The following is a 17225-nucleotide window of genomic DNA, read 5'->3' as shown; positions in this document are numbered from 1 at the left end:
CTTCTTTTTATTATTTTACACAAGAGTGAACTGGATATTTGGGGGATTTGTGCAGTAGGTTAGACAAAAATAAGACACTGGAAGACATCGGAGTCCATGTTTCTGTGTCTTTAAAAATAACTATGAAAATGTTAAGCATATCAGAATACTATTTTTGCAACCTACAGAGGGTTTATGAGACGTTTTCGCTGTTTTTTTTTTCCCCCTCACACTCATGAGCGTCTCTTAACAGCATCACTAACTCACTCAGTTATTCCCTCTGAAGACAAATCAGCATCTCTCCACCTGATACAGTTGTGCTAAGTGAAATGCATCTGTAGTCATTCAAATGAAGAAGACTTTCAAAAATGGCGTTTATTAAAAAAAAAGAAACCACCATGCTGACTTCCTCATCTTCAACATAACAATTGAGATAGAAAATGGCGTTGAACCTTGACGCAAAGCATCCAGTGAAATAAATAAATACAACATCCTTCAAAGATCCGTGAGAGAAACCTAAGAATAATCCCACATCTTCACGCCAGACTGACAGTTCAGAATTAACGGCAGACTACAAAACAGAAAATCTGAGAACATTTGACACGTTTAGCTAAACGTGTCATGCAGATGCGCACGTCCCAGAAACACCACGCAGAGTTACCCTGCTTGTCTGAACCACAGACAGGCTCACAGACTACCACCAGAGGATTCGTTCATGGGATTACATCGTGATACGCACAAATCATGTCAGTAGTACATTTTAAAGCATGTTTTTAACATAAAACAAAAATCTGCCGTCAATGTGTTGCTTTTAAAAATATTTGTATCTTTCGTAGGGCTGAACGAAGGCCGGAAATATGAGCTCTGTGATCACAAGTTCAAATTAACCCAGCAAAGGTCAGTCAGCCCATATATTTCAGCCAGAGGTTCACTCAAATGGTTCCTAATGATTTTCTTGGATGGTCTTTGACTAATGCAGGAAATACTGTAAGAGTCATACTCGAAGTCTGATTTGACAAAGCTCAAATACAGATCTAATTAATTTACCATTAAAGACTGGAACAAGGGGGTACACAGCTATAATACAGCTCTGCTAAAATACCTAAAGTTTACTTTTTAAATTGTAAGTAAAGGGAAATTAAACTAAAATACAAAATTACCAATATTTCTTAACAAAGAGTAGTTAGAGCTCAAAAACTAACTCTAAAATCACAAATAGCTTTAAACTTTAGTTGTATGGATTAAAACAAATTCAGTAAATTAATGCTGAACTTTGGACTTGTTGACAGGCTTGGTTTTCTTTCAGAGCCCGGATGTCCTCCTGTGAAAGTTCTTATAATAAGCAATCAATCACGTCTAGCTTCATATGCAAGACATGTGAGCGAGTTCACCAAAATGCTAAACAATTCCAGTAGGACTGTTTCTGTTTTATTTGCTGGATGTGTGCTTCTAAAACCCTAAAAATACGATTTAAATATGGAAATTAAACTGATTGAAGGCCAAAACGTGTGAAGATGTCCACTGGAAATTTGCATGGAAACAAAACATTTGATTCTTGTAATGGCTGGAGAAACTCAGAGATTTTCAAACAGTGCCATCTACAAAAAACAACAACAACAAAAAAACAAAAAGAAAAAGAAAAAACCCAAAGAAAGCAACAAAACACACCTGAAGCTCCATTAGTCACTGCAGTTCTTTACAGGGTAGCATTTGCTTTACTCTTCGTTTAGTCACCAGTAATGCAGTTTAAATGTAACAGCAGTCTGAGGCGCTGCACCTGACTGACTGCAGGCCCTGATTATCAAGAAGCTGCAGCAGATTACATAAACCAGCATGCAGACTTTTTTTCCACGACCCAATACTTTCAAACTTTAATCATACGGTGTGTTTTTTTGTTCTTTTGTTTTTTTGCTGGTGTGAGGAAATACAGTATGTGCCAGAGCTGGAATGCAGAGCAAAGTCACTGGATTCTTTAACTTTGAGGGAGTCGCGTTCAAAAGCTTAAAGGCTGTTAAATGCCTGACTGGGCCTCGGTTATAAGTAGCCTGGCTCTTAGGGTAGCTTGGCCGAGTTTCCAACAAGGCTGCTGTCCTTGAGCTAATCCAATGCTAGCTGGCGGCTGCTACGGGCTTTGCATGCTTTCTTGACCTAACAGAAAAACGCTAACTCACACAAACTGGAATACGAGCCGACTGGATGCAGAAAAACCTGGTGAATAAGCAGCCCGCCATGTTTGCACCTGGGAAATCACTAAGTCAGTTTAATTTGATCTCTGGTGTGATAGAGAGGGAGTTTAAAATGAATCCTTGCACACTGCTCCTGAACACCACCTCCTCACTTTGTGTCATGAGAAAGATTTATATCACATTTACACATAATGGAGTTCACATGTTAGGTACTGTTGGTGGCAATAACAGCCCGCTGCTTTCACAAGAACACTCAAGGTTGGTGTTGTTCACATTTTACTGACTGAAAGCTGAGAAAAGCCTGTATTATATCAGCTGAACTGTTGACACTCAAATCCAGTAAGATCTGTATGAAACAGAGACGTGTCTGATGAAATTTTGGCTCATATTGTGCAGATTTTTCCTCAATTTCCAGCTGACTTACATTAATTTCACAAAGAAGAAGCTCCTTCCAGTGTTTTTAATTGCAAAAAGAAGGCCAGACATCACTGACCGTATCCTTTTGGTCATTCATTTTGAAATCTTTCTAACACATCTTCAAAGATACTACACTGTAAAAGTTGTCCACCAGCTTGTAATCCTTTAAATAAAAGTGGACACATACAAAAAGATGGAAAACAAAGACTCACAGCACAGAAGTCAGAAAGATTAAAACTTAAAAATGGGAAAAAATCCAACTGAAAGTCAGCATTTTCCATCTCACTTGTGTCAGTTCAGCATGATGTGAGTGGTAAAAAAAAAAAAAAAAAAAGTATTGCACTGGTTTGATGTGAGTCTATGGATGGGCGGTCATCATATAAATAACAACAAGAACCAAGAACGGTAATACCATAACAGTAGTAGTAGTAATAATAATAATAATAATAATAATTGTAACGCTAATAAAAACAGTTCAGACTAAGGTCCCCCTCCAGCTGCCGTTTTACCACTGCTGCCAACTGAAGTCATCGTTGGATCCAAAGACCAGGAAGAAGCCCAGGATCGTCCCAAAGATGACTACGTTACCTGTTAGCACAAGCGCACATGCTCCCCAGGCAATCTGTAAAATGACAAAGGAAATTCAGGTGAATGCTGAATGCTACAGAGCTTATTTGGGTAACTGAGACATTTTATTTTGCTGATTTAAAGACCTGCTTTTTGTAGAATTCAGCTCTAAATCATTAACATGCAAAGTACTTTTTCAGAGTTGGACAAAAAGGAACTGACAGTTAAAGTTGGACAATCGTTCACACACCCTTGTTGCACCGCTTTCCACCTTTTACGAAACAAGGTGGTGACTCGTTGACAAGCGGTATTTAGCAGTTGCTAAATTGTCCGATCAGTTGGTGCAGTAATAATAATGGATTGCATTTATATAGCACTTTGAGTGCCCTGAAAAGCGCTATACAGTTCCATTATTCATTCACTCTCACATTCACACACTGGTGGAGGCAAGCTACGGTTGTAGCCACAGCTGCCCTGGGGCAGACTGACAGAAGCGAGGCTGCCATATCGCGCCATCGGCCCCTCTGGTCATCACCAGTAGGCGGTAGGTGAAGTGTCTTGCCCAAGGACACAACATCGGGGCTCGAACCAGCAACCTTCCGGTTACAAGACGAACTGCCAACTCTTAGAGCCACGATCGCCCCTTAACATTAACTAAGAAATCATACTTAAAAATCAGATTAAAGACTGTATATGCTGTTGTGCACCCAGATCATTTCATAGCATACATTACTGTTCTTTTAATTAATTCAACTGATTATGTTATTTAGGCCCCTTTGCTGGCTGCTTTCAGCCAGTTTAAAACCAAAATAACCCAAAATTGGTGATATTCTTTTTTTCTTTCTTTGCAACAAGCTGTGTCATGAATGCTTTAAAGCAAACTGCATATAATATAGTCTACTATCTTTTTTTGGATGGCTGGAGAAACCATAGAGACTGCTAAGGACCAGAAAGTCAAATCAGACTTCCTCAAACTAATGACTGAGCTCCAGCACTCTACCTAAATTGCCCTAAGAAATGATGTGCTTGCATGCATGTCGCTCATAGAGAACTGCAGAACCTCTGCATTTATCTGCACAACTGATAATCATTTGAAACACTGGATGCTGTTTGCAGCACCTTTGCAGTCATTTATCACTTGCTGATGGTGAATATAATCTGTTTATAATTAGCCCTGCTGGCTGACCACACAATGAAACTGTCACTTTCATTGGGCGTAAATACTGAAAGATACAGGAAGTCTATGACCTCACAACACTATACCTGCAGTTATCTGTCAGAGTTTAGCTCTTTATTGTTTTACACTTAGATTTTTGATTAACTGAGCTCTTCTGCTTTCGCCATTTTTCCATACTTCTGTGATACTTTTGTATAGCTTTTTTTAGCCATCTTGTTTTATGTCATTGTATTTATTTTAATGAGCAAGGCACTTTTTTTTCATGTTTTGGCTGCTGTTGCTTTTAGCTTATCTTAAAACTAAGCCCTTATATAGTTGTGTGTAATTTATATAGACAAAAGTCAGAACATTTAAAGTAAGCCCAACGCAGAGGGTCCAGACCCTTGGTTTGGGAACCACTGCTTTAAATAACCATGCAGTACACGCTGAATTAACAGGTTTCAGTTACTTACTACTTCAGCTCTTGCGAAGACGATTGGCAGGCCGAAAGCTGAGATGACGATGCCCGTCGTGAGGAAGATGGCCAGCTCTTTGCAGGCGTTACTGGCCGAGTCTGTGTCATCGACCACTCTCCGCGAGATGCAGTAAGGGATGGGAGAGAGGATGTAGAAAAAGAGCAGGAACAAAGGCCAGTATTTGCTGCAGAGAGGCGAAAAAGCGAGAGAAACAGGGGGCATAAACACCCACATGCTATGATGACAAAGGATGCAGTGAAGTAAATCGAAGGATAAAGAAGGAATCGCTGCTGAGCACTCCACACGCCAACTTAAGGGGTTTCTTTCATAAGGCAGGAGCTACGTTTCTGTAACCTCTAGATTTGAATACAGATCAGATGCAGGCCTGCAAAAAACATATCCATCTATATTGTTTTTAACACTAGCATGTAATTTGACAAGAATCTCAAAGAGCTAGATTATTAAACAGTTGCGAGAAAGCTCTGTACCTGGGGAGATATTTCACTGATGAAAAACAAGCAAAAAAAATAAAACTGTAAAAATAAAACTGTGTGGAAAACATTGTGCTATATATATATCCAAGGAATTACGCATTTTCTTGTCACTTATAGGCTGATAAATACGCATTATGCTGAAGTGAAGCTGTTATTTACTGTAAATACAATGGCTGAAATGGAAATTAGATGAAAAAAGGCCAAATATGTTGCTGTTGCTCATCCCACATACAGCAAATGAGAAACTGTCTGCACTCATTAGAATAATAACCAAGAGGTGTGATGGTGTGCACACACACAAAGCTGATCAGGTTGTCTTGTAAGTACAGAGTATAATTATCCTGCAAACTGCAAGAACTTATATTAACCTAAAAGTGTTTATAAAGTGCTATAATTCTAAAACAGGCTTTGTACTAAAGCTGTGCAATTACACATCACTTAAAATTATAATACACAGATTATTATAACAATATAGCTGAGATAGATGCTTATTTATTTTTTGCTACAGGTTTAGTTCAGTTCACATATATTTAATTAATTATTTATCTTATGGTGAATTATAATTAACGTTGATGGCAAAAAGTAAGCTTGCACTTTTAAATAAAGCCACTGTTTTTCCAGAGCGTGAGTAATTCTAACAAATAACCATTTCTCATTAATGGACAAAATAAATGTGATTTCAAAACTGAACAGCCTTACTTTTATAAAAGCATCAGTAAATCAGCCTACTTGCTGGTTTAAATCGCACCTTTCGAACATTTAATACCATCAAGATTCCAGCTTCAAGAATAAGACTAAAACTGTCCTGAACACCATCGAGAAACATCTAAGCAGCACATCAATTTAATGAAAATGATACAGTTTTATTACAACATCTCCCCATCCCGAAATAATTGTGCAACATGTTTTTTTTCCAGTTTACCTTCTTATCTTTACACAGACTGCATGTGTAGAGTTTCTCCAGTCTAACAAACCACTAACTGCACTTACACTAAAAGCCACATGAACACATTAACACAGCACTTTTCCTATCACATACATCATATGTTTAACCTCTTCACTCTTCTCCACTAGGATCATTTTCTCTCTGTTTGTTGCCAGTGTACATTCATAGACCTGAAAAACCAGGATTATTTCATCATCAAACAGCTTCATATGACTACTACATCTGATTGGCAATGTTAGGATGAATTAAGCCAATGAATTAAGATATCCTGGGTATGTTGAATTTACCTCTATTTTTTTGTTATTCTTTTTTTTAGGAGGGGGGTGACACGTGAAGATGATGTGAGTCACATTTAACCTAAAGTTATGATTGTTCAAAAAGGCATGAGAAAATAAAGTAAATTTAAAAGGACCAAATTCCAGCCCACATTTATGTACTTCAAGAGCCTGTAACTCTGACAATTGCTTAATTTAATGCAATCCTGCTTTCCTCCACTAAAAGTGGTCAGGTTCTGTCACACTTCCCTGGTTTTATATGGTGTCCTTATGCTCTAGATGTTCTAAGAACGCTAACCTGGTCATGAATGCAGCTATAGTTAAAGCTGTGACGGGATCATCAAAGGTGCCAGGAAGTACTAGGCTCACATGGTCTGTGATGGTTATACTTACTCATACACAGGGAGGGCACATCCAAGCATGAGGAACATGAGGCCGATGGCCCCTCCAAAGGAAAGGCTGATGAGAGCTGCAAGAGAAGCAGAGGATAGGGGGACCCCAGTGTTAGAACAGGGTATATCCACAGGAAACCACTAATCTCATGGTGGCTGCAGGGCCCCTGGAGATTTGGGGCTACCATGTGATGAATCAGCTGATTTCACGTGTGTGACAGCTACGTTAGCAGCATAAACCCTGCTAACATGGGTCCACGTTAAACCCAGACAGCCATAGAGTCCGTGCGGCCACTGGTTAAATTCTATTCCCAGCGGCTGCCTGGAATCAGTCAGCGGCTGTGGGAAGTTAAGGCGCAGCTAGCATTAGCGGTACGGTTATTTCTGCGTTGTTGTAATATTAAACAAGAATGGCGTTAACTGTGGCGCAAGAATGCAGCACGCTGCACTGCTACATTGTTTTCATTACGAAACGCAGAAGTTGGTTTGGTTATTTTTGTCATGTTGCGGTTGCGGTTGCTTCTACCGAAACAGTGCAGGTTCATCACCGAGCTAATGCTAACGTCTGTCAGTACTGGCCCTGCGCTAACTCCTTATATCGTTACTTATCTGAGCGTGACAAACGCGCAAACATGCCTTGTGCACATTTGGTTGAAATTATATAAACAGAGGCTGAGTTCAGAAGCTTTCTGAAGGGAATGAAAATCTCCTGCTGCTTACCTTTAATCCCGGCCATCTCTGCTGGACAAAAGCTCGCCACACAGCCCGGACGAATGACAACAGTCCCCCCTCCTTTGCTCTGTAGCCGAGTCCGACCGAAGCCAACCGAGTCCCCCCGTAGCTCCTACCCTGCCCACCGTGCTGCTTTCATATGCTGACACAAATGTAGGAATTCTGAATATTACCACTACGGTCCTAAAAGCACCCAAATTAAAAGCACTGACACCGCGGAACTGTCCGTTTTAGAATTCTATAAACTCCTCCAAAAGTATTCATAAATATCATTTCCTTAATGTGTAGGCTAATAAATGTAGTTTAATATAAAGTACTATGTTTGCACTTCAATTTAACGTGTAGTAGGGTTAGCCGTGAATGCGTCAGTTGCATGCGTCATTTTGAAATTAAAAACTACATGCCCCCCAAATAGTAGGCTTTTATTAACATTGGAAGAGCGTCCCAATTTATGACTACGGTTCATTTATTCCGCACAGAAATTATTTTAAAATTAATAAACGTATTTGTTGCTGTCCCGGATGTAAACACATTCTGTTTCCGGCAACGAGAGCGTCCACTCAGCGGAGATGGCGAGTGGAGGAGTATCTGTGGCTTCTCTTTGGACCGAAGTCAACCGCTGCGGACAGAATGGAGACTACACCAGAGCCCTCAAAGCTCTCACTAAAAGTAGGTATACAGGCTGACTCTGAAAACGGAACCAGAGAGCGGACACGCGGCGGATTTTCCCCTCTGCTCCCGCAGAGCAGTACCAGCTGTTAGCATGTGTCTGAGCTAACGGCAGTCAGGGTGTTAAATACACCCGTGGAGCTTCGTGTATTAAGCTCTGATTAACGATGTGTAATAAATATATATATATATATACCTGCTGAATTAGCTATTTGTTGTGTGACTTTGAGCCATCGTTAAATAATATTTAGCCCCCTAAATCCACTGTCTCATGACTGACGTGTCCCTAGCCAACCACGACAGCTAACCCATGATTAGCCAGGCGGCTGTCCTGGAAACGTTAAGCGGCTGCTTTACACTCCTCCTCTGTCCTTGCACAATCACATCAGTGTAAGGGTGAAATCTTTTTTTTAGCGAGTGATGTTCACTGCTGTTTTCTTTCTGTCCTGTCGCAGTTTTACACGAAAACAGGGACGATGTGACGGCACTGCACTGTAAAGTGGTTTGCCTTATCCAGAATGGGAGCTTCAAAGAGGCGCTAAATGTGATGAACACCCACTCAAAGGTGCTCGGCAGGTAAGCGGCACGCTGTCACTCACCTGTGCTTGACGTATAAATTACTCCTGTAGTTCACTGTTGACATTTAAATGTCTAACGGTGTATAGTTTCACAGCAATTCTGCCATGCTCTAAGAAAAACTTACAAAAGTCTTGTAAGGTTTGTTCTTTATGGTGTGTTGCACATTTAAACCCTTTTTCGGGGGTGGGTGGGGGTCTTTTTTCCACTCAGTGAGGTGGTGTTTGAGAAGGCGTACTGCGAGTACCGGCTGAACAGAGTGGAGAGCTCCCTGAAGACCATCGAGAGTGCTCCTGAGCAGACAGACAAGCTGAAGGAGCTTTACGGTCAAGTGGTGAGGCTTATATTATATTATATTATTACTGTTTGTAGTCATACAGTTGATGGAAGCTGTAGGAAGGAGTTGATGAAGCTAGGTTAAGACCTTAAGGCACTATAGAATTTTGCTTTAAGAGCAGCAGAGAAATATGTGAGGGTAGTGTAGTACATGTATGAGGACAGTAAGGAGGTGGCAATAGAGACTTGCAGGTCGACAGATGAGGTCAGGCAGGAGCCTCAGTGGACTGATGTTCACAAATAAGACTGTGATTTGTAGTAAGACAGAGAAGCAAAACAGAATATATGATGTAACAGTGAAGATGCAAGGAGCAGAGGTAGTGTATCTTGAGTAGTTTAAATATTTGTCAGTCATCCAAAGCAACACACAGTACACCAGAGAGCTTTATAAGAGAGTGTAGGCAGGGTGGAGTTAGTGTTTGCAGTGATTTGTGACAGAAAGATAGCAGCAAGAGTGAAGAGGAAGGTTCACAAGATGGTGGGGACTTCTATGATGTATGGTTTGAAAATTTTGGCGGCACTGACCAAAAGAACGGAGAGCGAGCCGAAGATGTTAAAATTTTCATTGGGAGTGACCAAGATAGGAGTTAGAGAGGCAAGGCTGAGATGGTTTGGACATGTTCAGAGCAGGGATAGTGGCTATATTGGACAAAGGATAATGAACAAGGAGCTGCCAGGCAGGAGGAAAAGAGAAAGACCACAGAGAAGTTTCATGGATGGTAGTGAAGGAGGACATGCAGAGGGTTGATCTGACAGTAGAGGATGCTGGAATATGGTGAGATGGAAGCAGATGATCCCTAAAGGGAGCTGTTGATAGAAGTAGATTATATTACTGTATTATTATTTTTTTTACATTTTTTTATACAGTTTAGTGTATATTTACTGTTTGTGCTAAAGAAGTCAGTCATTGGTCATCTACTTGTTGAAAAGAGCAGCAAAGTTAGAAGAAAAGAAAGTGTTGAGGCCTTTAAAGCTGCTGATTGTTAATATGTGGCATTTTAAAATCTGATCATCTAGCATCAGAACTGCAAACAAATCATATTCAAATTAAACGGTATACAATAAATGCAAACAGCTTGCTGTTTGAATATGTGGCTTCTGTATTTGAAACATGATTGTAAAAACATTTAAATGTTGTTAAGTAACATTGTAAAAAAACAGATAGCAAAAGTATAATTGAACAATTTTTCTCTGAAACGGAGACATCAGGGTTGTAGAGCGTAGCATTTTCACCTCTTAACGCCACTGCTCTATTTGTGTTTGTCTTAAAGTAACTTCAGTGTTGTTAAAACTATCCCCAATATTTGTGAATATCAGCTTGTTACAATCTTTATGCAGTCTATATGATTTACTATTATTATTTATTACAGTGAGACATTCTTTTGAGAACACACTAGTGTTTTGGGTTTTGTTGGTTGTGAGTGAGAATGAGAGATTTGTAATAAATGGTCAGCTTGGCAATTTCTGTGTATTTCTAACAGGATATTATTTTCGTCTTGTTGTGAGAAGTGTGACGACGTCTGCTAATCTGAACCAGCTCTTTTCTTTGTGCAGTTGTACAGACTGGAGCGCTACGATGAGTGCAAGTCTGTCTACACGGATCTGATCAGGAACTCCCAGGACGAGTACGAGGAGGAGAGGAAGACCAACCTCGCCGCTGTGGTGGCTGCAATGAGTCAGTGGGAGAAGGCTCCAATGGTAAGCATTCCTTGTGGTAAGCCTTTGGCTATAATCTGGCATGTTTACATTCATGTAATTTTTTTTTTTTTTACATTTATATTCATTAACATGCACTGTCCTAAATAAATAAATAAAAATTCATTGGCGCAGTTCATCAATCAGCTTTTCATTTGAGTTTTTGTTGCACAGAACTGGAGTCAGGCTGTTTGATTAGAATAAGAATAAACTCATATTTGAACATGTTATGTTTTCCTTTTGCAGGAAGATCTGGGTCTGCCTGAGTCAACGTATGAGCTCTGCTACAATGCTACCTGTTCTCTGATTGGCCAAGGAAAGCTTACAGAGGCCCTCAATAAACTACAGCAAGCAGAAGGTCAGTTTATATTCAGTCTCTGCTATCAAGCTGGTGTTTGATGTATTTTTAAAATGATGTAATAATCTCAGACATAAACTGATCATTTCTTCTGACAGAGCTTTGCAGAGTCTCGCTGGCAGATGATTCTGTAAGTGTTTTTGAGACCTATTTCACTTTCACTTCTAGTAATTTCACCCAAACGATGGTCCAGAAGTATGTCACAAGTCTAGTGAAATTTAGTCCACTCTTAACATACTTTTAAGTCTTAAAATATTCTACATTTATGCATTATTTACATAAAAATTGTATGGGAATAGCCTTGCTGTAATCATATTTCGGCCATATATGTGTATTGATATGCCAAGCTTGTTCATAATTATCTTGTGTTTGTAACACTTAGTTTTCACTGTTTTCCAGCTAATCACCATCATTTCTTGTTTGTCCCTTTCAGGATATGACTGAGGAGGACATCCAGTCGGAGCTGGCCGTCATCCATTCTCAGATGGCGTACGTCATGCAGTTGCAGGGTCGCACAGATGAGGCTCTGCAGCTCTACAACCAGGTCATCAAGCTCAAGTGAGTTGCGGCATCATCGCATCAAATTTAGTCCCAGAAAAGATGATGGGGATGCATTTAGACAGTTCAGAAGCATCTAGAGGCAGGCATTAAGTTGTTAAATAGATTTTCAGCTTGCTCTAATTCTCTGATTTAATTTCAGGCCATCTGACGTGGGGCTGCTTGCTGTGACTGCCAACAATATCATCACCATAAACAAGGTGGGTTTGAACCTCCCTGAAATGCACTTTCAGACGCTAAACAGGGATCATAAAACTAAAATTTCAGCCACGACGCTGGTGCTAAGGCTCGGTCTCTTTCCTCAGGACCAAAACGTGTTTGACTCAAAGAAAAAGGTGAAGCTGACGAATGCTGAAGGTGTTGAGTACAAGCTGGCAAAGAAACAGCTGCAGGCCATTGACTTCAACAAAGCCTTGCTGGCCATGTACACTAACCAGGTACGGGTGTGATTGGAGGAGGAATGAAAAATAATCAATAATAGGTAATTATTTTCACACCAATGGTGCTTTTGCCCATTAACAGGCTGACCAGTGCAGGAAGCTGTCATCCAGTCTTCAGGCTCAAAATCCAGGACATCCACGGCCGGTCCTTATCCAGGTGGCTCAGCTGTGCAGAGAGAAGCAGCACAGCAGGGCCATAGAGCTGCTCCAGGTATTAATGATGCACACTGCTCCTTATTATCAGAACCGATACACATTCTCCTCCTTTTGTCTGATTATGAGAAAATGATCAAATGATGCACCAGTTAACCTAAAAAAATCACAGTGGTGAAAGCTGATTAAATATATAGTTAATATCGCACTTTAAAAATCCTTCAATGAAAATGTTAAAAAGTATAGAAGCAGGAAAAAGTACTGAAAGATTTGCTTTTTTCACAGTTTTTTTTTTTTTTTTGTTTGTTTGTTTTTTTACAAGAATTCATCTACGAAATGTTTTCACTGTGGTTGCATGGTTTTTAAAAATACTGAATAATGTCTTCATGGTTAAAAGTGATGCTTAACTGTGAAGACGGGAATACAAAAAGGGATACAAAAAAAAGATGCCCTAAAACACTTACAACACTATTGGGTTTGGATGAAAATGTTCGTATTTTGTCCTTCAGTAATTAATAGTTTCATTAATTCTGTTAACTGATCTTTTTCTTTTCTTTTTTTTTTATTTTGCAGCAATTCTCCGATCAGAATCCAGAGAGTGCGTCTGGCATCAAACTGACAATGGCACAACTCTATTTAGTACAAGGTAGTGATCTGCATTCGAACACACACACCCCGCTCTGTCTTACTGTTTTTTTTCTCTGTGGACGTGATAGTATTTCATATTTCTAGCTTCCTAAAACAAACACACACATTGATTATTATCGCCTGAGTACTGAAACAACAATAATTAACAAAGAAACAAACGAGTGCAACTTCAAAAGGTTTTTTACCTTTAAACTTTGAGCAGTTTAATTTTGATACATGCTCCTCATTAGGTGTTATAATCCAATGAATGGTTTGGTCTTCAGGTCATGTGACAAAAGCCTGTGATGTCCTGAGGTCCATTGAAGAGTTCAAGCACAAACCAGGGATGGTGAGACTAAAGATGCTACTTTGACTTTTTCTTTTTTTCTTAAATTGTTATTTTTCTTAATTAAAATGCCCCGTTAATGTCAAAATTGTTGACTTTTACGTTTTTTGTTCTCTCATATATTTATTTTGACCATGTCATCGTCTCTTCAGGTTTCAGCTCTGGTAACAATGTACTCCCATGAAGAGGACATCGACAGCGCCATCGATGTTTTCAAACAAGCTATTGAGCATTACCAGTCTGAACAGGTTTGTGTGTCACGGATGGTGGTTCGTGTTGTGCAAGTCTGAACCACTGTTTTACACTTTAATTTCTGTTGTGTATAGGTCAAACACTTTTTAAGTGTGCATTTTGATTTCAGTTAGCTTTCATTTCAGACGTGTGAACGTGTTCCCACTGTGTCTTTTCTCCTGCACAGCCTGGATCTGCTACACATTTGGCTCTTGTAAGAGAAGCTGCCAATTTCAAGCTGAAGTATGGACGGAAAAAAGAAGCCATTAGTGATCTGGAGCAGCTGTGGAAGTGAGTTAAATTCCTGCTAAACACTCGGCTGGTTCAACATGTGTCAAGTCTTCTTTTTTTTTTTTTTTTTTAAATCTCACAGATGCTGGTTTTATTTCTTTATAAAATATACCTCAAATGTCATCAAACTGTTTTCATAAAAATCACTTTTCTCAAAACAGACAAAACACCAAGGACGTCCACACATTGGCACAACTCATCTCTGCATATTCTCTAGTGGACACGGATAAAGCCAAATCGTATCCTTTCATATTATTAAATACAACTTATGGACGCTTAAACGGTTTTGTTTTATGTTTTTTTTACTAACTGGAACATATTTGGATTCTCAAATAACATTTGTTTTGTGAAAAATATCAAATATATTCTGATTTTAGCTCCTTCAATGTGAGGATTTGTTATTTTTCTCTGTGGGAAACTAATGTTTTTGTGCTTGGAAGTCAGAGAGAAAACAAAAAAGATAAAAAGACCTTCTTTAGCTCATTTTCAACAAAGCTTGGTATTTTGTTGACAAAATAGTTTATTAATTTTACAAATGATCCATACCTTATTGAAGTAAATGTAACCCAGGAAGACAAGGATGTAATCTGGATGTCAGCAGTTGTTGCATCCTTAGCTTTTTTCTACAGGCTCAGCAAACACCTACCGTCTGCAGACACAATGTCTTTCAACGTGGACGTTGACGAGCTGGAGAATTCCCACGGAGCCACATACGTCAGGAAAAAAGCCGCTAAAGTCGTGGGAGAAAACCCTCCCAAAGAACAAGGGTAAACGTCTGTTACTCTCTTCTGTGGCTACTTCTGTTATTTTTTTTGGGGGGGGGGGGTGTGTAAACAAAACATTCAAAAGAACGAGGGACACATTGACAAGTTTGTTTGTTTTTTTTCTCCTTCATTTTCTTTAACAGCCATGGTGAAATCAAAAAGAAGAAGAAGAAAAAGAAAGGTATGTCTTTCAATCACTTGCTAAGATTTAGAGTGAATCTGTTCTGGAAGTTTTTATTTACACATACTAAAGGCCATGAAATTATTTCTTCTAAATGAGCAAAAACATCTAATTGTATCTTTTTTGTTCTCCTTAGAGAAAAAGAGTTTGATTAATGATGTAGGAAATTCAAATGCACACTGAGCGGCCAAAACATTAAAACCACTGTTAGGAAAAGAGAATAATTCTGATTTTTTTTTGTTTTCTCTGTTGAAGATATTTTGTCTAGTTATTGCTCATAAAGTACTCACACCATACCATCTTCCTTTTAGGAAAATTGCCCAAGAACTATGACCCCAAAGTGACCCCTGACCCCGAGAGGTGGCTTCCTATGAAGGAGCGCTCCTACTACAGAGGGAAGAAGAAGGGCAAGAAGAAGGATCAAATAGGAAAAGGCACACAGGGAGCGACGGCAGGAGCTTCAGCAGAGCTGTGAGTAAACTCCGCAGTCACACGCACAACCAGCCGAGGCGCCTGGGTGCAATTTCCTGTAATTGTAAACCCAGTTATTAACGGCACTAATGGAGGAAAAGCAACTGAGATTGTTCTTTTGTTTTCATGCCAATTAACTCTGAAATCAGATCAGAGCCGCAGCTGCTTTGCGGGAGGAAGGGCTCATCTGTTGTTGAGAACAAAATTATTCTCAGTCTCTCCTAAAGGAGAAATCCATCTGCCACCATTCATCTGAACTACCGCAGCTCCAAAACAGAACAGGGGAGAGAACGACTCCATCTACAACAGATTTTTCTGCACATACCCTCACTTTTACTTTGAAATTTCAATTGCTATTAACCAGCTACTTACAGCCCTTGAGCTTGAGTTTCCCTATTAGCAACTGAGCAGGTTACTCTTTGATGCCCTCCAGTTTCTCTTTTACAGAAGCTAAAATTATTTATTAATAATCCTAACAAAGTTTATGCTGTTGTTGCACCACCCAAGGATGTCTGAAGATGCAACTTATTGCTCTTATTTTGAAAGTTCAGTCGCCGTTAACCAGCTGGACTTGGACCCTAATGGCAGGCTGAGGAGGTCACTGTTGAAAGTCAGTTATTCAAACATGGATGATAAACTTATCAAACATCATGCTGCTACCTGAATTTATAAATACATGAAAAGTGGAGGTGGTGGGAGACACTGTCCAACAAAAGCTTTGTTGCTAATCAAACGTTTATTTCACTCATCCACGTCACAGAAGGAAACTCAGATCCTGAATAAACAAACTCAGCGCTGTAATTTTCCGGCCCTTCTAACTGCACTGTGGCTCTTTTCTCTCTTCAGGGATGCCAGTAAGACTGCCAGCAGCCCCCCTACCTCACCGAGACCAGGGTCTGCGTCCGGCTCTTCTACAGCCCCCGCCAGCGGCGTAGTTCCCCCACGACAGCAGAAACCGTCGTCCTCAGGCGCCACTCGCAAGAAAGCACCGCAAAAGAAGAAGAAAGGAGGCAAAGGAGGCTGGTAGACAGTGGGAAGCAATGTGAGGAAGAAGGCTGTTGGCATCTGAGCAGCAGAGAGTTTAGAAGCTTTTTTTTTTTCCTTCGTTTTTTTTTTAAATTCAGTTTTATTTTTTTTTCTTTTATTTTTTCTGTTCAGGTCATTTGATCAAACCAAAATCCTCCCCGCTGCTCATCGACACCATGAATCTGACTTTTTTTTACAAAGTAAAGGAGAAAAAAAAGAGTTGACGATTGAAAGGACAGTTCCACTGAAATTGACTTTTTGTTGCTCTGCAAAACCAGTGTTTGTTTTCACTGAATCAATAACATCACAGATATCCATATTCTCATTAAATGTCCATTGAATTGTCTTCTTGGCTGCATATTTCTACACCTTAACAGTTGCACTGTATTTAGCATTTTTCTTTATTTTTAAGCAAAAACAAATTCTGATCAATCAAAAATGAATTAAGTGTTTAAATCAGTCATTTCTTTATTGCATTTTAAGCATTGTTAAGTACTCTTAAAACAGCGAGTATCCTTCATTAGAATTAGGGGAGTTATAAAACTGCTTTTGCAGAGTAACTCAAAGTTCAGAATTTAGGGTAATGGTGCTTAAGCCTGTTGAGTTTCAGTATTAGCGTGTCCAGCTCCACCTGACAGTTTCACCTTTCTTTAATATTTCAATGTATTTTCAGTTAGCTACGGTAAAGTAACAGATATTTATTTTTGAATTTATTTGTCTGAATTCAAGCAAAAGGATTTTGATTCTGTCACATGCATGTGTTCAGAAAGACACTATTTTGGCCAAACAGGTTTCCATTTTGTTAAGTCTAAATAAAACTGAACAGCGATGCTCCTGCTGTGAGTTTTTTTCCTAGTATGGCTCATTTTGAGGCTGTGCATGA

At 39.5% G+C, this 17225-nt stretch overlaps 2 protein-coding genes across 2 annotated transcripts; one reads left to right on the top strand and one right to left on the bottom strand.

Moving 5' to 3' along the window:
* Window positions 1-336: 336 nt before the first annotated feature.
* LOC146392828 (leptin receptor overlapping transcript-like 1) lies at window positions 337-7720 on the bottom strand. The gene is made up of 4 exons (XM_084953932.1): window positions 7609-7720; window positions 6890-6965; window positions 4779-4965; window positions 337-3204 (listed from the first exon to the last, which is right to left on the bottom strand). Exons 1-4 carry the CDS (start codon window positions 7622-7624, stop codon window positions 3088-3090), a joined length of 396 nt encoding a protein of 131 aa, XP_084810058.1. The 5' UTR covers window positions 7625-7720; the 3' UTR covers window positions 337-3087.
* A 429-nt stretch (window positions 7721-8149) lies between these two features.
* Window positions 8150-17173, top strand: srp72 (signal recognition particle 72). The gene is made up of 19 exons (XM_084953906.1): window positions 8150-8289; window positions 8745-8865; window positions 9079-9199; window positions 10756-10899; window positions 11143-11254; window positions 11353-11384; window positions 11688-11812; window positions 11955-12012; window positions 12118-12249; window positions 12335-12463; window positions 12979-13051; window positions 13317-13381; window positions 13531-13626; window positions 13797-13900; window positions 14062-14139; window positions 14530-14667; window positions 14808-14845; window positions 15157-15316; window positions 16163-17173. Exons 1-19 carry the CDS (start codon window positions 8190-8192, stop codon window positions 16341-16343), a joined length of 2007 nt encoding a protein of 668 aa, XP_084810032.1. The 5' UTR covers window positions 8150-8189; the 3' UTR covers window positions 16344-17173.
* The last annotated feature ends 52 nt before the right edge of the window (window positions 17174-17225 follow it).

Source organism: Perissodus microlepis, chromosome 2 (genome assembly GCF_051167445.1).
Source record: "Perissodus microlepis isolate ML-2025 ecotype Zambia chromosome 2, ASM5116744v1, whole genome shotgun sequence".
NCBI lineage: Eukaryota > Metazoa > Chordata > Actinopteri > Cichliformes > Cichlidae > Perissodus > Perissodus microlepis.
The sequence above is the reverse complement of the archived record's forward strand: the minus strand, read 5'-3'. Positions and strand labels throughout refer to the sequence as shown.

Bases quoted from the DNA above. Each gene is read 5' to 3' on its own strand.
- LOC146392828 (XM_084953932.1), bottom strand. The intron at 4,966-6,889 runs GTAAGTATAACC...GCCTCTCTGCAG, and splicing joins TGTGCCCTCCCTGTGTATGA to CAAATACTGGCCTTTGTTCC. The intron at 3,205-4,778 runs GTAAGTAACTGA...GTCATTTTACAG, and splicing joins TCTTCGCAAGAGCTGAAGTA to ATTGCCTGGGGAGCATGTGC.
- srp72 (XM_084953906.1), top strand. From the start codon at position 8,190: ATGGCGAGTGGAGGAGTATCTGTGGCTTCTCTTTGGACCGAAGTCAAC. The intron at 11,255-11,352 runs GTCAGTTTATAT...TTCTTCTGACAG, and splicing joins TAAACTACAGCAAGCAGAAG to AGCTTTGCAGAGTCTCGCTG. The intron at 14,668-14,807 runs GTAAACGTCTGT...TTTCTTTAACAG, and splicing joins AACCCTCCCAAAGAACAAGG to CCATGGTGAAATCAAAAAGA.